The sequence below is a fragment of the Chelonoidis abingdonii genome, chromosome 5 (genome assembly GCF_003597395.2).
Source record: "Chelonoidis abingdonii isolate Lonesome George chromosome 5, CheloAbing_2.0, whole genome shotgun sequence".
Lineage (NCBI taxonomy): Eukaryota > Metazoa > Chordata > Testudines > Testudinidae > Chelonoidis > Chelonoidis abingdonii.
Genome location: NC_133773.1, coordinates 127,334,038 through 127,354,689, shown reverse-complemented (window position 1 = coordinate 127,354,689; position 20,652 = coordinate 127,334,038). Strand labels below are relative to the sequence as shown.

Here is a 20,652-nt window from a genome sequence, read left to right as displayed (position 1 = left end):
GGGAAATTTCCACTACATTCATCTGACGAAGTGGGTATTCACCCACGAAAGCTCATGATCCAAAACGTCTGTTAGTCTATAAGGTGCCACAGGATTCTCTGCTTCTACCAGGTCTAAGGTAATGCTGGGTTGTAGTGGGAAACTGAGGACCTGGGTCACAAAAAAAATACATGAAATTGTCTCCCACTCCCAAATCAATCAATGCCTATTTTATAGGAAAGGCCTACTTGACTTGCAGGATCCACAATTGCAGGGGAATCTGTAGAAATGGAGGTGGTTGAGGAACTTCTAGGTTAGCATAATTTTGGGGTGTCTTCCTGATGGTTGCCAGCTTTAGGTCCCTGACTGGATATGGAGTTAGTTTCTTCACTATCATCAGTTTAGCAAGGATTTTGTCAGGACACTTGGATACTACATGTCCTGGACTCCACAGTAGAAGCAGAGGTTCTCCTGTCTTCTGCATTTTCATTCATGTGGGGATAGGCAGGGTCATCCAATGTCAGCTGGTATGGGCTTGATTGAGGCTGAGCTTACTTGGGCCTGAGGACTGACTCTTAGGTGAGTGAAGGAGGTAGGTAGGCTCATCAACCTATGTTCCAGTTGACGTTCATGCAGCCTGCTGTCTATCTGGATACACAGACCTGGCAAGGCCTCCAAATAGGGAGGGGGGGTGGATCCACCCATGCCAGCTTGTTTTTTAGTTCTTTGCAAAGGGCAAGCCAAAATGGATGGAGGAGTTCAGCATCATTCCAGTCATCATCTATGACCTAATATCTGAACTGGGTGACACAGGAAAGGGCTGATCCCAGGATTTGCTGGAGCTTTTGTAAGACAGTCTCTGTTATGCAGGCTTTGTGAGGGTCATCGGTGTTTAACAGTACCAAGGGAGCTAATACTGGCATCGAGAAGCAGAGTAAATTCCTCACTGCTGCAAATGCCTCTGTGTGACTCTCTGTACCTCGGGGGAACACCCAGCATAACCCCATGTTCATCCTTGCAAAATGACTGTGTGGTATCCAATGCAAAGTCTGTCATGTTGGGTGTCTTTGGAAGGCTCATGATACACTGAGCATTGTTGTTACAGTGATGTTATAGTAATTGTTGTTACAGTAATGTTATAGGTTGTAATTTCATGTATATAGTTATGAGGCTGAAATGTGTCTTCATGACTTAAAATAAGCGCAGGCAAACACTCTTTAAGAGTATCTCATCAAGGCATGTATGGGACAAACCCAGCCCAGCCTCACAGGATCAAAGGATGCTGGCCTAGGCAGCAACAAAAGGATCTGTTGAACTCTCGCATGAGCCACCCCCCTTCCTTTGGTCAGTTTGGGACTGCGATGAGGTAATGCTCACCTGACTCTGAAGTGGGGAGGGCAAAGCCAAGAGGGAAGAAAGAAGGGAGAGAAGTTTGCCAAGCTCTTCCTCTCTGTCCCATCTACATCTACAGAAACCACTACCAGCAAGTGACTGAAGTGCTGATCAAAGGGGAGAGCCTGAAGAGCAACCAGTCAGCCTGTGATGAGACGCATCTAAGTTTGTAAGGGCACTGAAAGTGTTAAGATCAGCTTGGAATGTGTTTTGCTTTTATTTCATTTGACCAAATCTGACTTAGGTTTTGACTTATAATCACTTAAAATCTATCTTTGTAGTTAATAAATCTGTTTGTTTATTCTACCTGATACGGTGCATTTGGTTTGAAGCATGTCAGAGACTTCTCTTGGGATAACAAGCCTGGTACATATCAATTTATTTGTTATGACAAACTCATATAAGCTTGCAGCATCCAATGGGCATAACTGGACACTGCAAGATGGAGATTCCCAGGGTTGTGTCTGAGACCAGAGATATTGGCCAGTGTCATTCAGTTCCACAATCCAAGGAGCAGCTTACATGTTAGAAGCTGTGTGTGAACAGCCCAGGAGTGGGGGTTCTCACAGCAGAGCAGGATGAGGCTGGCTCGCAGAGTCAAGGATTGGAGCGACCTAACAGATCACTGGTCCAGATAATACTTCAGGGAACATTACACTCTGGCATAGTTGGCACTGAGATCATATTTGGTCGATGCATTGATGCTGAAGTTGACAGTGTAGTTTCTGGAACCAGACTCAATGGTGCCCATTCTGACACTAGAGTCAATGAGTGATGCTGTCTTAGGCATTAATTTGGAGGAGGAATGCTTGTTTCTCTCTTGCACTCTAGTCGACTCCCTTTCCCCTTGCTTTACAGAGTTTGGGGGTGGAGCTCTTCCTCTGGTCAAATCTGGCATCAATCCTTCATATATGCCTTGCCTAAGCACTTGAAACAACTGCTGTGCAGGTTCCTCACAGGCATAGGCTTTGAGCAGGAAACACATGGTTTGAAGCCTAGTGATCAGGGTATGATTTGGTACTGGCAACAGAACCCCAAAATGGGGGAAAACAATATAAGCAAAGTGTTTAAACTACTAAAACTTACTAACTACAGTAACAACTAACTATAACTAGACTATGTACATAAAGTTTGAGAGAAAACTGCTCTAGCAATTGACAGGCATTCCAATGACTGTTACAGGTAGTAAGAAAAAGCTATCAGGGACTGGAGGTGGTTCTGCCCTTTATACCTGCATGCACCGCTGTGCAGCAGCAGAAGTGCTTGAGTTACCCAAGAGATACAGATGAGGGAAAAAGTTTCCCATGACTGTGCGCTGGGCACAGAGACACCAAGAGCAGAATGCACATGTGCAACTACTCAAAGAAGAATTTGTTCTCTATGTCTCATAGTATATGACTAAAGAAACATCCAATGAAATTGAGAAGTAGCAAAACCAAAATAGATAAAACATAACACTTAGGCTGCACAACTCATTACCATGGACTCGTTGCTGAGGACAAGAACTAAACAAAATTCGAAGAGGGATTGGGACATATATACAGATAAGAACATCCAGATTTATTATTGTTAATGCTAACTAACAGAGTATGTTAGTAAAGGAGATGAAACTTCATGTTTTAGGGTTTACACCCATTTCTAACTATTATGGATTAGATTACACCTGAAGAGGGGCTGATTGCCTCATACCTGCCTATCGTGAGATTTATCATACCTTCCTCTAAAGCATACTGTGCTGGCAACTGTTGAAGGCAGAATATTGGATTAAATGGACCATGGATCTAATCCAGTATGATAATTCCTATGTTCCTATGACACAAAAGACATAGGTTTTTCCATGGCTTTGTCTCCCAGCCTCTGAAATCAGAAGTAGTCCCCCCATTTTTGTTGTTGACTAATACAGAAAACTCTGTCTGTGGTATCTACTATCCTGGAATACAGACTGCTGCAAATTGTTGTTCAGTTCTCATTTCCTTGGAGACAGTTCTGAATGTTGAGTTTCCCCATGAATATATTCACAAGCTGAAAGTACCACACTCCAACTTTTCACTCAATTAAATGTCCAAAAGGCTTCCATTCTCAACTGACAGTTTAGGGTGCTACTTTGTTACATAAGCTACAGCTGTGCAACTGTCACTCAGAGCAGAGAGGTAAGGTGGATAAAGTAGTATCTTTTACTGGACAAACTTCTTTTGGTGAAAGAGACAAGCTTTTGTGCTTACACAGAGCTCTTCTTTGGGTCTGAGAAACTAACTCAGAGTGGCAGTGGCAATTGCGAGGGTCACTAGGCATCTTATGGCTTATCCCTTATCCACAGCGCTCCTCTTGTATTCTAGAGAGCAACCATGTTTCCTAACAGGAAAGTGTACCCACGTGCCACAAATTGGCCAGGAAGGCTTTCATAGTGATCCTGACTTCAGGAATTTCAGACAGAGATTTTCCTTGGTCAGGTTTCTATATCTGCTCCATTTCATGAACTGAAGGACTGAATAGGTGAAGTGATCCCACACTGACAGAACAAACAAGTGAAAAGGCCTCATGTAAAGAATCGCTCACTTAACTATATCTAAACAGGAGTCAAACTGTATATGAATCCTAGGAGATCAAGGGCCTATCAAATTGTTGTAGCTGGATCTCAGTAGGGTCTGAAGTAGCTGCTTGATGTTTGTTGCTCTAAGGGAAGCAAGACACTCTGAAAGAATGAGCAGAGCCTAACCCCAAGGTGTTAAATATTGTGAATGAGATAAAAGAATCTCATCCTAACTGTTCACAAACTCATGTTGTCAAAGAACCTCTGTCTCCTTGAGCCCAAAATCACCTTCTTTCTGCACTGAGATCTGATGGAGAGATCAGACAAGTGGTGAAAAATGCAGATACCTCATCTCTGAAGGAGGCAATAATCATCCCAAAAAAAGGTTGACAAAGATTCTTGGAGCTGATGAAAGGCCAAAGAAACAGGTGAAAAATAGGGCTGTCAAAAGATTTTAAAAATTAATTGCAATTAATCACACTGTTAAACAACAACAGAATACCATTTAAATATGTTTGGATGTTTTCTACATTTTCAAATATATTGATTTCAATTACCACACAGAATACAAAGTGTACAGTGCTCACTTTATATTTGTGTTTTATTACAAATATTTGCATTGTAAAAAACAAAGGAAATAGTATTTTTCAATTCAGCTAATGCAAGTACTGTAGTGCAATCTTTTTATCGTGAAAGTTGAATTTACAAATGTAGAATTATGCATATAAAAACTGCATCAAAAAATAAAACAATGTAAAACTTTAGACCTACAAGTCCACTTAGTGCTATTTCTTGTTCAGAGAATCACTCAGACAAACAAGTTTGTTCACACATTTGAAGAAGATAATACTGCCTGCTTCTTGTTTACAATGTCACCTGAAAGTGAGAAAAGGCGTTCACATTGAACTGTTATATCTGGCATTGCAAGAAGCGCTAAAGATTCATATGTCCCTTCATGCTTCAGCCACATTCGAGAAGACATGCTGATGACGGGTTCTGTTCAATAATAATCCAAAGCAGTGTGGACTGATGGACAATCATTTTCATCATCTGAGTCAGATGCCACCAGCAGAAGGTTGATTTTCTTTTTTGGTGATTCGGGTTCTGTAGTTTCCGCATTGGAGTGTTGCTCTTTTAAGACTTTTGAAAGGATGACCCACATCTCGTCCCTCTCAGATTTTGGAAGGTACTTCAGATTCTTAAACCTTGGGTTGAGTGCTGTAGCTATCTTTAGAAATCTTACATTGGTACCTTCTTTGTATTTTGTCAAATCTGTAGTGAAAGTGTTCTTAAAACAAACATGTGCTGGGTCATCATCAGAGACTCCTATAACATGAAATATATGGCAGAATGTGAGTAAAACAGAGCAGGAGACATACAATTCTCCCCCAAGGAGTTCAGTCACAAATTTAATTAACTCATTTTTTTAATGAGCATCATCAGCATGGAAGCATATCCTCTAGAATGGTGACCGAAGTATGAAGGGGCATATGAATGATTAGCATATCTGGCATGTAAATACCTTGCAATGCTGGCTACAAAAGTGCCAGGCAAATGCCTGTTCTCACTTTCAGGTGACATTATAAATAAGAAGCGGGGCAGCATTATCTCCCGTAAATGTAAACAAACTTGCTTGTCTTAGCAATTGGCTGAACACGAAGTAGGACTGAGTGGACTTGTAGGCTCAAGTTTTACATTTTTTTGTTTTTGAGTGCAGTTATGAAACAAACAAAAAAAATCTACATTTGTAAGTTACACTTTCACAATAAAGAGATTGCAGTGCAGTACTTGTATTACAAACTGAAAAATATAATTTCTCTTTATCATTTTTACAGTGCAAATATTTGTAACAAAAAATAATACAAAGTGAATACTGTACTCTTTGTATTCTGTGTTGTAACTGAAATCAATACATTTGAAAATGTAGAAAAATATCAAAAATATTTATTACATTTCTATTGACATTCTATTGTTTAACAGTGCAATTAAAACTGAGTAATCGTGATTAATTTTTTTAATTGCTATTAATTTTTTTGAGTTAATGGCGTGAGTTAACTGCGATTAATTGACAGACCTAGTGAAAAGGCCTCATGTAAAGAGGGCTGTACATAAAAATATGGTGATTCCTATTCCAGCCACAGGCATCAAATGTCATCCCACAGAGCTGTTCACTTAGCAGGGCTGAACGTTTGTGCCATATTCAGAGAGGGACCAACAAAAGCTGCTGCCCCACTAATGAGATAGCTGCTGCTAATAGTTCAGCTTGTATGTCTTGCAGTTGGAGGAAGACACTGGCAGAAAGGTGATGAACAAGTTGCACTTGCCTACTCCTAAATGGTACACCACTGAGGTTGATCAGCCTGTGTCTTCCGAGGTGGAAGTATGAAGAGGATGACAGAAAAAGAGGGAAACAGACTGTCTCCAAGATCTGAGTCTGATGGTCTCTCATCAAACCAGGGAGAGACAGTAGAGTGAAGTGCTTCTACCAAATGGAGGCAAAACCAGGGACGGTTCTAGCTTTTTTGCCGCCCCAAGTATAGCAGGCAGGCTGCCTTCAGCGGTGCACCTGCAAACAGTCCCTGGTCCCGCAGATTCAGCGGCTTGCCTGTGGGAGATCCGCCGGTCCCGTGTCTTCGTTATACCTGCTGCCCAACTGCCGCCAAATCCACGGGACCTGTGGACCTCCCACAGGCAAGCCGCCGAAGGCTGCCTGACTGTCGCCCTTGCAGGGACCGGCAGGGCGCACCCCGCAGTTGGCTGCTGGTGCCTGGAGCCGCCGCTGGGCAAAACATTGGCCTTTTGGCAGAGTTCCAAGCCATCTATCTACATTACCTCTACATCTATCTATAGGGAGCACTTTGGTGCCAAAATCTCTCCAGTGAACTGCCTCCATAAGTGCCTTTATTATTACATTATTATAATTGGAGATATACCAATCTCCTAGAACTGGAAGGGACCTTGAAAGGTCATTGAGTACAGCCCCCTGCCTTCACTAGCAGGACCATTTTTTGCCCCAGATTCCTAAGTGACCCCCTCAAGGATTGAGCTCACAACCCTGGGTTTGGCAGGCCAATGCTCAAACCACTGAGCTATCCCTCCCCCTGTGAGTATTTTACCTAATAGTCTGTTCCAATGCCTGTCCCTAGGAATAAATATTTTTAAAAAGCAAGGAAGGAATCCTGAAAGTTAAAATATACCTAGGCAGCACACTACCAAGTTCAAGAGAGTCCCTTCTACAGGTGAGAAAATACCTGCCATTAGGTCTATCTTCCTGGCAATACCAAGGTAAGGTTCTGAGGAATTCTAAGAACTTCATAGCCAAAAATCTAGAGAATACTCCATTATCCCTGAAAAACTCTGTAGTAGCTAAACAGAATTATAATCAGAATCTTTTCTATATTAAGCCTGCAAATACCAGGAGCAACTGAGTTCTTCACTAGCCTTTTTATTCTTGATAAACAGTATCTACATTGGACAAAAATTCTCTTTAATTTCTGGCACAAGAAAACTAAAATGAGATCATGATTCAGAAAGTGAAGAAAAATGTTTAAGGAGATTACAAATCTACTGATGCAAGAATCAATAAATTGTATTCCTATAAACTCTCACTATCATTACTGAAAAAAAACAAGAATGAAAACCATCAATGCAATAACAGGCCCCCAAGGTTATATGCCTGTAAAATGAGAGCATTAAACAGTTGTGCATGGTTTCTTATGTACGATATTTATTTGTAATAAACTGTCAAGCAACTTTCTACTTAATTTTTTTTAAAATGTAATTTACTGTGTTTCTCGTTTTTGCTATACTTTTTTTCTGTTCCTGAGTTCACTTTTCCTTATTCTTCGTCTAATAGATTTTGATGTAATTTTTCCTTACTATCTCTTTCTATCCAGTTAGTCTTTTCTCTTTCTTGCACTGCACTGTGTGCTCTACCTGAGCCTCCATCATTTGATTTTTTTTTTTATAGTTTCAACGGATAATATCTATGTTTATTTTTAAGCATTTTTTCTGTTTTATAAATTTAAATTTTCATAGTTGCAGGAAATTAAGGAGGGATAAGAAAAGGGGAGATCAGGATTGTTTAATAACAATAGACGTTGAGATTCAAAAAGTTAAAGCTTCATAACTATTATAAAAACAAATTGTTAACATCATATGTCAAAATATACGAAGTAAATCTTTAAATCAAACTAAGTTCACAAGCAGCATTTTTCTTACTTTGCCTATATGTAAATTTCTATTATCGATGAAAATATTTTTTCGTTTGTGTGTGGATGTTCTGATGTTTACCAAAATTTACTGAATAAATTCTAATCCTTCCAAGCCTGTCTATATTTTTGTCTTTCCAACTTCATTCCATTAAATGTCTCTCTATTATGTCATTTTTCCAAGTTATGCCATCATTTTTTCCTCACCTTCCCAGCCTTTCATGCATACAATTAGCCAAATGTACCAGACACGTCATAGCCATAGAACTAAACTAAGAAAAGGGACCCCAATGTCCAAGAATACTTACTGGTAGTCAGCAGAAAGCTGCCTGGAAAGCTGGCTGCCAGCTCTCCTCCTGATTTCCAGATATTAAATTGCATCAAAAGACAGCTGGAAATACACTAAACTTTCTTAATATTACTTTTCCTTACATTATTGCTGTAGAAGCCACAGGGATGTTACTTGATCATGAATATCAGTGAGGTCATCCATAAGCCAGCTCTCTCCATCATATGAAAAAGTTTGAGAATTTCTGAACTACGTAAATCGGACTGTAAATTTGAATCAAGTTTAAAACTTAAAAACAACAAATAAATACTTACGAGTTTATTATGCTAGCAAATTCTAAACTAGGTATATGTTTAAAAAACCTTTCAGTTCTCACCACAACTTCAGAAGTGGATTGAAGATGCTGCATCTCAGTTCTGGGAACTTTCTCACATAGCATATGGAGCTTTAGTTTTTCAAACAATACCTATATTAACAAAAATTATATATTTCAAGGTGATGGAAATGTTTGAAAATTGAAACATAATGGAGCATTATGTTGCATCTGGCTTATGTTGCATCTGGCACTATTGTGCATCTGGCTTTAAACTCTATAGAAAACAAAAAGCATATTGTATCAAAGAGAGAACAAAATGGGGAAAAATTGTTAGATATTTGTTAAAAATTGTTGTATTTATCAAAAGCAAACAGGCTTCTTCTTTAATTTTAAAGATGCTTAAAACAGATGAGTCAAATGCATTGCTATCGCCATGACCTGGGTGAAACCTTGTTGTGGGTTGAGTTAAAACCCCATTGAGACTGACAAATGTGAACTCACCCTTCAGTTAACATGACAGAAAGCATAAGCCCCCATCTAAGACAAATGGTGCCTGATGAACTTGCATAGGAACTTTCAGCTGAATATTTTTTTGGAGTGTGTGGTTGTGCATGTGTGTGTGAAGGCAGATCACACACAAACAGAGAACAGGCAAGACCAAAAGGAGAGGGAAAGACAAGAAAGCCAGTCTGGAGGTTGGGAGCATGGTGTGATGCTGGAAAAAGCTAGTGAAAGAGCTTTTGGATCTGGTGTTGGCCAACAAGGCCTAGGGACTTAAGCTAAGAAATTGTTCCTTTTGTTCTTGGTTCCTTCTGCATTCAGAGACACAGGACTTTATACATTCCTTGTTAAAAAATAAACAAGACTTCATCACAGAAAATACCAGGCTCCATCAGTTTCTTCTTCCAGCTGGAAAATCCCCAGGGCCCCAAACTTTGCTCAGGTCAAAAAGGGGCAACGCTATGTTTGTGAGAAAGCTGATGACATCCTCCATCATCATCATAAAATGATATAACTAGTACAATAAGGACAAGATTTTCAAAGTTTTGAGCATTACTGCTTCATAATCCCTCTCCATGAATAATATTTTTAGTGTTAATAATTTAAAGAAAAGTAGCAACCTAACAGTACCTCTCTCAGCTGACTACTGCTAGTCAATAGGAATTGCTGTCCAGCAGCTCGATGGGCTTCCTGCTCAAGCTCTTTCAATCGCAACTGTAAAATTCGTACATCATAATTATTCCACTTGCACTACTTTGTTCAATTTACAGTTACAGTCTAATTTAACAAGCATTCAGGACTATTTTTACTTACTTGCAATTTGATCACTGTATGTGTCACCATTGTTGGCTATCTATGTTTAGTTTATCATAATTATTAATGATTTGGAAAGGGGCTGAGTAATACTTAGTGACTAGCAAAATTTGCAGTGGAGCAAGTTATTTAGGTTAGTCAGGACCAGAAAGGACCGTGAAGAACTTTAGAGCTCTACACCATCTAGGTGAAGGGAAACATGATGGCAAATCAAGTTCAGTGTTGATAAATGCAAAGGAATGCACATTGGAGGGAAAAATTAAAACTACTCATGCACTTTACAAATTTCTAAATTAATTATATCAACTCAGGAAAGGGACCTAGGCATTATTATGTGGACTGTTCAGTGAAGACCTCTGCTGAATGTGCGGATGCAGTCAAAAAAGTAAACAAGACTTTAGAATGCATAAGAAATGAGATGGAGAATAATACAGAAAATATTACAATTCCATTATATGAATCAATGGTGTGGCCGAATTCACAATACTCTGTTTCAGCATTTATCACTTCATCTTAAAAAGGATATTACAGAATTAGAACACACTCACAGAAGGGCAATAAGAATGATCATTGTAATGGAAAAACTCTCATATGAAGAAATTGAAAAAAAAATGGAATTGTATACCTTAGAAAGAAGACAAATGGGAGGGGATGAGATAAAGTATATGAAATACTGAATATTATAAAGAAGGTAGATCAGGAACTTCTCTTCTCTTTCTCATTGCCTTGCAACACAAGAACAAGGGACATTCCATGAAATTAAAAAAGTGTAGGAAATTCAAAATCGAGAAAAATATTTTTTTCATACATTGTGCAGTAAGACTGTGGAACTCATTGTCACAGGAAATTGCTGAGGCCAAAAACTTAGCAACTTTTAAAAAGGAACTGGATATTTATATGGATAACAAGAATATCCACAGATATAATTACTGATGAAAAACTGTAAGTAATATTAAATCTCATGCTGCGGGGCTTAAGCTAATCTCTATAGAACAGGATGAACCCTAATATGGAGGCAAACTGAGAAATATTTTACCTGATAACAGAAACAAAATTATCAGTTTCTCTTCTGATTCATCACAAAGGAGTAATGCCTTGGACTTTGGAGGTGATTTTATGTTGTTTCTAGAGGCTCCAAGACTGATCTCCACCATTCAACTCAAGCCACAGAAAAGTTTTTCCAAAGCTGTAAAAACTCTTCAACCACCAATTATTAGCATTAAAACAACAACTTTAAATTATATTGCCTAACCTTAAGGCAAACATATGCTTAAGTCCTTGTGATGGGGTGTTCACCCCACACTTGCCTTGAAAGAATTAATGCAGACTGAGAAGGGGGCTAATTAACCCAACAGGCCATAGCTAGGAGGAATCAGGTGGCTAAGCAATCCCCTGACTGAATGAGGAAGCCCAGCAGAGGGGGAACGAGCTTGGCTAGGATAATAGGAAATTGGCAGCAGAGGGGGACTGCTGGGAATGTCTACAGTCACTCCCAGGGAGAAGGGAGATGCATTGGGCTGGCAAACCCAGAGGGAGGAAATCAGGAAGGTAGGACAGGGATCAGGGAAAGGCCATAAGGTTTCAAAGGGATTGGTAACTGGTTAAAAAGATAGGAAACGAAGGGAAGGAATAAATCATCAGTTTTCAGAATGGAGAGAGGTAATTAGTGGTGTCCCCCAGTGGTCTGTACTATTCAACATATCCATAAAAAATCTGGAAAAAGGGGTAAAAAGTGAGGTGCCAAAATTTACAGATGATACAAAACTGCTCAAGATAGTTAAGTCCCATGCAGACTCCGAAGAGCTACAAAAGGATCTCTCAATACTGAGTGACAGGACAACAAAATGGCAGATTAAATTCAATGTTGATCAATGCAAGGTAATGCACATTGGAAAACATAATCCCAACTATACATATAAAATGATGGGGTCTAAATTAGCTGTTACCACTCAAGAAAGAGATCTTGGGAGTCATTATGGATAGTTCTCTGAAAACATCTACTCAATGTGCAACGCAGTCAAAAAAGCTAACAGAATGCTGGAAATCATTAAGAAAGGGATAGATAAGAAGACGTAAAATATCATATTGCCTCTATACAAATCCATGGTATGCCTACATCTTGAATATTGTGTGCAGATGTGGTCACCCCATCTCAAAATAGATATATTGGAAAGGTTCAGAAAAGGGCAACAAAAATTATTAGGGGCATGGAACGGCTTCCATATGAGGAGAGATTAATAAGACTGGGACTTTTCAGCTTGGAAAAGAGACAAGAAAGGGGGGATATGATTGAGGTCTATAAAATCATGACTTGTGTGGAGAAAGTAATAAAGAAGTGTTATTTACTGCTTCTCATAACACAAGAACTAGGGGTCACCAAATAAAATTAATAGGCAGCAGATTTAAAACAAAAGGAAGTATTTCTTCACACAAGGCAGTCAACCTGTGGAACTCTTTGTCAGAGGATGCTGTGAAGGCCAAGACTATAACAGGGTTCAAAAAAGATAAATTTATGGAGGATATTAATGGCTGTTAGCCAGGATGGGCAGCAATGGTGTCTCCAGCCTCTGTTTATCAGAAGCTGGGAATGGGTGACAGGGAATGGATCACTTGATGATTACCTGTTCTGTTTATTCCCTCTGGAGCACCTGGCATCGGCCACTGTCAGAAGACAGAATACTGGGCTAGATGAACCTCTGGTCTGACCCAGTAAGGCTGTTTGTATGTTCACCCAATAGACTCTTAGCCCTTTTTCTCTACCTATCAGCTTACATGGGCTGAAAGCCAGAGAGGCATAATTCCCATTACTCCTGTGAAGTTCTGCTTCAGTGCAACAGACTTCTCTGCATACCCAAATATTGGGCCGGGTGGGGGAGGAGCAGTGAGCCTGACACAGAACACAGTGAGAGTTCTGCATATGACAAAAGCCCCAGCAAACACTCCCTCATGGTGAGAAGGCAAAAAAGCAAGACTTTGTACCCTTATTTTTACATCACTTGCTCGTTAACAATATGTGTTGCTGCCTTATGAAGGGGACATTTGCTTTTTGGAACTTGGAGTCTCTGGAGTCTGCAACACTTGCCCAAAAGAAAGCTGCTAGGAGTTTTCCTCTCCCTGGGAATCCTCATACATCAAACCTTTCTACAGAGGAGTCATTGCTTTGGATGGTGGTCTAGGACTCTGCATGCCTAAATGACTCAGAGCCCATTGTGCTAGCAAAGGCAGGGTCAGCAGCTTGCAGCAGGAAGACATAACTTGATCTCTGAGGCTCCTCAAAGCTCCCTATAGAAATTCTTAGACTTAGCCTGATGCTTGCAGGGCTTTACCGCTGTTATGGTGGGAGGCAGAGGGAACCCACAAGAGAGGTGGCTGCATTGGAGAAACCAGAGGGCTAGAAACTCAAAACCCTAGTGATTCCTCAATTCTTGAGAAAGCAAAGGCAGAAATTGAAAGGAAGTCACCACTGCATTAAAAAAAGTAAAAAATACAATTATACATCAAAGTGGTGAGGAGAAATTGAACCACTAACTTGTTTCACTGCCAGAGGCAGAAATTTTAGTGGCTTGAGTTCAAGGGTAGGGCTTAGTCCTGGAACCTCCAGCAACAACGCTGTACCACCTCAAATTCCACAGGTGAGAGGCATTATCCATTTGTCATGAATGGGGAGAGAAGCTATATGACAGAATATCCCACATCTGCCCATTGCAGGGATTTTACACCTTCCTCTGAAATATCTGGTACTGGCCACTGTCAGACAGGATACTGGACCAGCTGGATCTCAAATCTGATCCAGTATAAGGTCTACCAACTCTTGAGATTTTCTTACAAGTAACATGCTTTTGGCTGAGACTGGAGCCAGCCTCACTATGATGCAAGAAGTGCCAGCCCTCTAGCAAATTTCACTCCTGATTGGGAGGAAAACACCTTCTGACCGGCTGCCATCCCCCACTTCCCCACCCTCCAATCAGAGCTGCTGCAGGAGTTAGCCATATCTCTCTTTCCCCGTCCCTCAGATGCTAGGGGAATCTAATTTTGGAGGGGTAGAGGAGAGGGAACAGCTGAGGCCATTCTCACAGGAGAGGGGGTGGGGAGAAAAGAGGAGAAACATCCTGGCAGCTCAGGATGGGTCTGCTCTCTCTTCCCCTTGCCCATCCTGTGAACTCTGGGTCAGTCTACTCCCTAATATTCCACCATCCTCTCACCTTCCTGGCTGCAACACCAGGCCTAGTAAGAGGGGAATAAGGGGGTAGGAAAGGCCCTGTAGAAACACACACACCCTAGGCTTGAGAGAGAGTGCTGAAAAACCCAAGACTACAGAAGAAACCAAGGTGAGATCAGGGAGCAGAACTGATGTGGGGAACGAAGGGCAGAATTAAATTGCTCAACTACAGGGGGTGGGCAGATGTGAGGGTGGGAGATTTAATAAATTAGAATGTTGTGGTTTTGAGGAGAAGCTGGAACTCTGCACCCTCAGGCAACAGGAGCTAAAAATCACTGTCATTCATTAATTTGGGAGAGTTGTCAACCCTAAATGTCACACACCTACAGTACGGTTGGGCAAGGGGAATTCAAAAAATCAAAGACTAAAATGCACAATATTTATTTTTAAATGTCATGATTTTGGAAGATGGGGATTTACATGTTTTTTTTTTTTAATTTTGGAGATGGCAGTACTGCAGTATGTCAATTCATATGTGGAGGTAAACCTACAAAAATACTTGTTTTGGTGGTCAAATCTGACCCAATAAGGCTTTGTTATACCGTCTTCCAAAAGTATTACTTGAAAAGCAGAAATACTAAAAGATAAGAACAAAGATAGGAACAACGAGGTCTGGTGAATGGACACTCAAAATCAGAAAACCAATTTACACATAAAACAATAAACTGACTTATAAAGGGTAAATAAGTCTACGTCTTGCTTTTATAAATAAATTTAAAATTATCCCAACTTTAAGTTAACTCATCATTAGTTACAATATATCAGAGGACCCAAAATTATATTTGAACTTTCATATAACAAAAGTCTATGGGCTACAAGACTGTTAATTGTAGAACATATTACAAAGTCAAAATGGAAATGAACATCAAAATAATTTTCTAACTATAATCCTGTCCTCTCCCTGTCAATGGGGGATTGGTCATTACACTATACCAGTGGTTCCCAAACTCATTCCGCCGCTTGTGCAGGGAAAGCCCCTGGCGGGCCGGGCAGGGGCAGCTCCAGGCCCCAGCACGCCAAGCATATGCTTGGGGCGGCAAGCCGCGGGGGGTGCTCTGCTGGCGCCGCGAGGGCAGCAGGAAGGCTGCCGTCGGCTGCTTGCCTGCGGAGGGTCCTCTGGTCCCGCGGCTTCAGCGGACCTCCCGCAGGCGTGCCTGTGGAGGGTCCGCTGGCCCGCGGCTTCAACGGACCTCCCGCAGGCATGCCTACGGAGGGTCCGCTGGCCCGCAGCTTCAACGGACCTCCCGCAGGCGTGCCTGCGGAGGGTCCGCTGGCCCGTGGCTTCAACGGACCTCCCGCAGGTGTGCCTGCAGAGGGTCTGCTGGCCTGTGGCTTCAGCGGACCTCCCGCAGGCACACCTGTGGGAGGTCTGCCGAAGCAGCGGGACCAGCGGACCCTCCGCAAGCAAGCCGCGGAAGGCAGCCTGCCTGCCGTGCTTGGGGTGGCAAAATTCCTAGACCCGCCCCTGGGGCCGGGTCAGAATGGCCAGGGGCTTTCCCTGCACAAGCTGTGGAACAAGTTTGCGAACCACTGCACTATATGTTGCACAATTTCAAAATTGTCAAAAAAGGAAATACAATAGTTTACCCCTAGAATCTCTGATGTTCTTTTTAGTTCTTCTTTATTCACGTGTATTTTATGGGTTTCCATCACTGTAAATACAAGTATACAACTGAGAAGAAAATACAATTTTGAAAAAACCTTAGAGGCATCAATACTATATTCAAACTATAATATTAAAAGATACTGTTGCATAATGGACTAAGCACCACCTTGGGAACCAGGAATTCCTAGGTTCTACTCCCATTTTTGCCACTGACTTTCAACGTAACCCTAAGTCACAAGGGACAAATTTTTTAAATTTGGGTGCAAAGGTCAGAATTAGGCACCTATGTCCATATTTAAGTACCTAGAAAAATTGCTTGATTTTCAGAGGTACGCTTTTCTAGGTACCTAAATATGGATTTGAGTGCCTATCTTTAGGCACCCAAGTTTGACAGTTTTGGTCTCAAGCTCTGTTTCTCCATCTGTAAAATGAGGAAAACAGCATTAGAGAAGTGTTGTGAGGATGATAAGATGATTATATAGCACTTTAAATGTGCAACATTCTATTTAACTATTAAGCATTATGAATCACACTAGAAAATGCTGTCTGGAAAAACTGCTGAACAACCTTATTTTTCACTCATTGTCTCACCTGCCAAAATTTTTATCAAGGGAAGCTCCAAAGCGCAAAAGAGTTTCCATAAGCCTTGAACCTGTAAGGCAGAACACAATCTTTTCAATATAAACTTATTTTAATTATGAAATTGGGCCAGAGTGTGATATTGTTATTCACCATGAGTACTATGTGACTCCACAAGTAGTACTACTAAATAAATGGGACCACATGTGGAGTGAAGTACTACTCTGTGTGATCAGCAGAATTACAATCTGGCCCATAAACATGTAGTCTTGCTGGGAGAGGTACAATAATGCTAATGATGAGCACATGTGCCTCATTCTTCTAAGTAATATATAAAGAGAAATACTCATTGTAATGTAAATTCATATTCATGCTGAGACATTTATATGCACAGATAATAGCACAGAGAGTACACTTACAAAGTTTGTGGATGATACAAAACTGGGAGGAGTTGCAAATGCTTTGGAGGATAGTATTAAAATTCAAAATGATCTGGACAAACTGGAGAAATGGTGTGAAAGTATATAGGATGAAATTCAATAAGGACAAATACAAAGTACTCCACTTAGGAAGGAACAATCAGTCGCACACATACAAAATGGGAAATGACTGCCTAGGATGGAGTACTGCAGAAAGGGATCCGGGGATCATAGTGGATTACAAGCTAAATATGAGTCAACAGTGTAACACTGTTGGGGGAAAAAAAGGAAATATCATTTTGGGATGTATTAGCAGGAGTGTTGTAAGCAAGACACACAAAGTAATTTTTCCACTCTACTCCACACTGATTAGGCCTCAACTGGAGTACTGTGTCAGTTCTGGGTGCCACAAATTGGAGAAAGTCCAGAGAAGAGCAACACAATTACTAAAGGTCTAGAAAACAGTAACTTTGAGGGAAGATTGAAAAAACTGGGTTTGTTTAGTCTGGAGAAGAGAAGACTAAGAGAGAGGATATGATAATAGTTGTCAAGTATATAAAAGGTTGTTACAAGGAGGAGGGAGAAAAGACAGTTACCTTTTAGTAATTGTTGTTCTTCGAGATGTGCTGCTTATGTACATTCCATTGTAGGTGAGTATGTTTGTCACATGCACTGGTGCCAGAAGTTTTTCCCTCAGTGGTATTCATAGGGTACCAGCTCTGGCACCCTCTGGAGTGATGCATGTATGCACCATTATAAGGAGCGCTGCCGCCTCCCCCTCCCTCAGTTCTTTCTTGCCAGAGACTCCGACAGTGGGGAAGGAGGGTGGGTCATGGAATGGACATGAGCAACACACCTGAATAACAATGGTTATGAAAAAGTAACAGTCTTTTCTTCTTCGAGTGTTTACTCATGTCCATTCCATTATAGGTGATTCCCAAGCAGTACCATCAGAAGTGGGTAGGAGTTCATGGATGTGTTGATTACAACACAGCTCTGCTGAAGCCAGCATAATCTCTGGCCTGCTAAGTGATGGCGTAATGCATCGTGAATGTACTGAAGACCACATGATGTCCCTGCATATATCCTGGATAGAGATATGCACCAGGAAGGCAGCCAAAGACGCATATACCTTAGTCAAATGGGTCTTTGCTATCAGTGGAGGCACAGCCTGAACCAACTCGTAACAAGTATGGATGCAGGTGGTGATCCAATTTGAAATTCTCTGAGAGGACACCGGAAGGCCCTCCATCCTGTCAGCTATCACGATAAAAAGCTAGGTTGATCTGCGAAAGGGTAGAATGTCAGGACATGCTTGACATCCACAGTGTGCAGCCACTGAATGAGGCTTCAGACAGAGCACTGGGAGGAAGATATCCTGGTTGACATGGAAGTGAGACACTACCTTAAGCAGAAAAGCTGGGCGGGACCGCAGTTGGACCTTGTCTTTGTAAAATACAGCGTACGGGGGCTTTGAAGTGAGCGCTTTAATCTTGGAGACACACCTCGCCGAGGTAATTGCTACAAAGAATGCAACCTTCCACAACAGGTGGGAAAGGGAACAAGAAGCCATGGACTCAAAGGGCGGACCTGTGTGCCTGGAGAGGACAAGGTTGAGGTCCTATTCGGGAACCTAGTCCCAGATCAGTAGAAAGAGCCTTTCAAGGCCCTTCAGGAACCTGATCAACGTCTCATGCGAGAATACTGACTTCCATCCTCGCATCCAGTGTAAAGCCGATATGGCTATCTGGAGCAACATAATCGAAGAGAAGGCAAGGCCCTGGTACTTTATGTAGAACAGGTAATCCAGGACAGACTGCAGAGATGACTGGGTCATGGAGATGTTGCACTCCAACACCTAACAGGAGAAATGCTTCCACTTTTCCAGATAAGTCACTCTAGTGGAGGGCTTTCTGCTTTCCAAGAGAACCTGCTGTACCTGACTAGAGCAGGCCTGTTCCTCTGGATTCAGCCACACAGCATCCAAGCTGTGAGGTGGAGAGAGGCATAGTTTGGATACTGACCGTGATCCCACGAGAGTAGGTCAGGGAGGCTGGGAAGTGACCACGGGGCTGCCACTGCCAGATCCATGAGCGTGCTGAACCAATGCTGGCAAGGCCATGCCAGGGCGGTGTCAGCAGCCCACTCCACACTGAGGTTACTTTGCTAAGAGCACTGTCAATCTGGTCAGGTCTGAGGCTGGTGCAAGGGCTGACTTCATAAGTAGTGTTCGGAGATGAATGTCCTGCTCCTTTTTGATCCGCGGAAGAAGCTGTTGCAGATGCGACACTTGTCGCTAATGTGGGTTTCCCCTAAACACTTCAGACAGCTTCTATGGTGATCACTGACCGGCATGGGCTTCTTGCAGCAGTCACTGGGGTATTCCCATCCCTAGGCTAAGTCACATTTGGGACTAAACCTATCACTAACTCTACACTAAGGGAACTATAAAATTATCAAAGTTTTTAACAACTATATACAAAAAGTTCACAACTAGGCACAGTTAAGAAGAGTAAGCTTGCCAAGGCAAGGAGACATTCCAGCACCATCACTGGCAGTAAGAAGGGACTGAGAGAGGCGGAGCCAGTGGTGTCCCTTATACCAGTGTATAGGTGTGCCACTCCAGAGGGTGCCTGAACCGGTTCCCTATGGATACCACTGAGGGAAAAACTTCCAGTACCGGTGCATGTGGCAAGCACACACACCTACAATGCAATGGACACGAACAAGCACTTGAAGAAAAATTGCCAGTGGTCCTCCAGTCCCATTCCCACAATGCAGTGAAACCTTTTCTGCTTAATCTTTACCCACGTCTATTAAAGGTCCCTGTTGCCCTGCTGTCACCACTAGTATCAAGTTGTGCTGACCACTTGAGAATGATTTTTCACTGCACTCCTTTGATTAGTGCAGTACTCTGCCAAGCATGCAGCAGTCTTGATCCATGTATGGTTAGAGAATACCATCCTCCACAACTTCTCCTGTACCAGGAAATGTTACAGAGGCTGGAGTAAGTGGGTATTCTCTGTACTCCAGCCCAATGCTAGGAACACATGAAGCACCTGAGGCTCCTGTACCAGAGAGCAAAGACTCCAACATTCATTCCAGATGGCTTCATCATACGTGCCTTTTCTACGATGAACTGGATGGGGTGCTCCCCAGGGCTCACAGTACAGAACCTGAAGTGGGTCAACCCCCTCTTCAACCCTGCCAACCTTGTCACCTGACAGGATGCTCTCGAGGGCCAGGGCAAGGCAAGGAGGCAGCAAGGGACCATGGAGTAATACCTGGAAAACCCCATTCTTATGTTCTTTAATACTGTTGAGGTGCCCTGCCACAATTGTTTATAAAGAGTCAATAGTTACAGAAATGAAAGGCTAATTACACAGTTAGAAGGAACAAAACAGAAGAACGGCCATACTGAGTCAGACCAATGGTCCATCAAACCTAGTATCCTGTCCTCTGAAAGTGGCTGGTGCCAGATGCTTCAGAGGAAATAAACAGGGCAATTTATCAAATCTTCCATCCCGTCATCCAGTCCCAGCTTCTGGCAGCCATAGGTTTAGGGACACCCAGAGCATGGGGCTGCATCCCTGACCATCTTGGACAATAGCCATTGATGGACCTATTCTCCACAAAGGTACATTCACACCCAAATGTGTGCCTATGGTAGCTCCTGTGCAACTCCAGTAGCTGCATAGGATGTGATATTGTCCCTCAAACATGCAGAAGTCACCACTGCATCCCACTGTTCCAGGATGCATGCACATCAGGTATCCCAGATTTCTCTTGCCCTCAAAG

General features: G+C 42.0%; 1 protein-coding gene across 1 annotated transcript in view; it reads right to left on the bottom strand.

Annotated features, from left to right (window-relative positions):
* Positions 1-20,652, bottom strand: part of POLN (DNA polymerase nu) — a 215,930-nt gene that overhangs the window by 158,254 nt on the left and 37,024 nt on the right. The window contains exons 6-9 of the mRNA XM_075066754.1: positions 16,448-16,508; positions 15,838-15,902; positions 9,849-9,932; positions 8,778-8,867 (exon numbers count right to left, since the gene is read on the bottom strand). Coding sequence (XP_074922855.1) covers positions 8,778-8,867; positions 9,849-9,932; positions 15,838-15,902; positions 16,448-16,508 — 300 coding nt within the window. The remainder of the gene's footprint in view (positions 1-8,777; positions 8,868-9,848; positions 9,933-15,837; positions 15,903-16,447; positions 16,509-20,652) is intronic.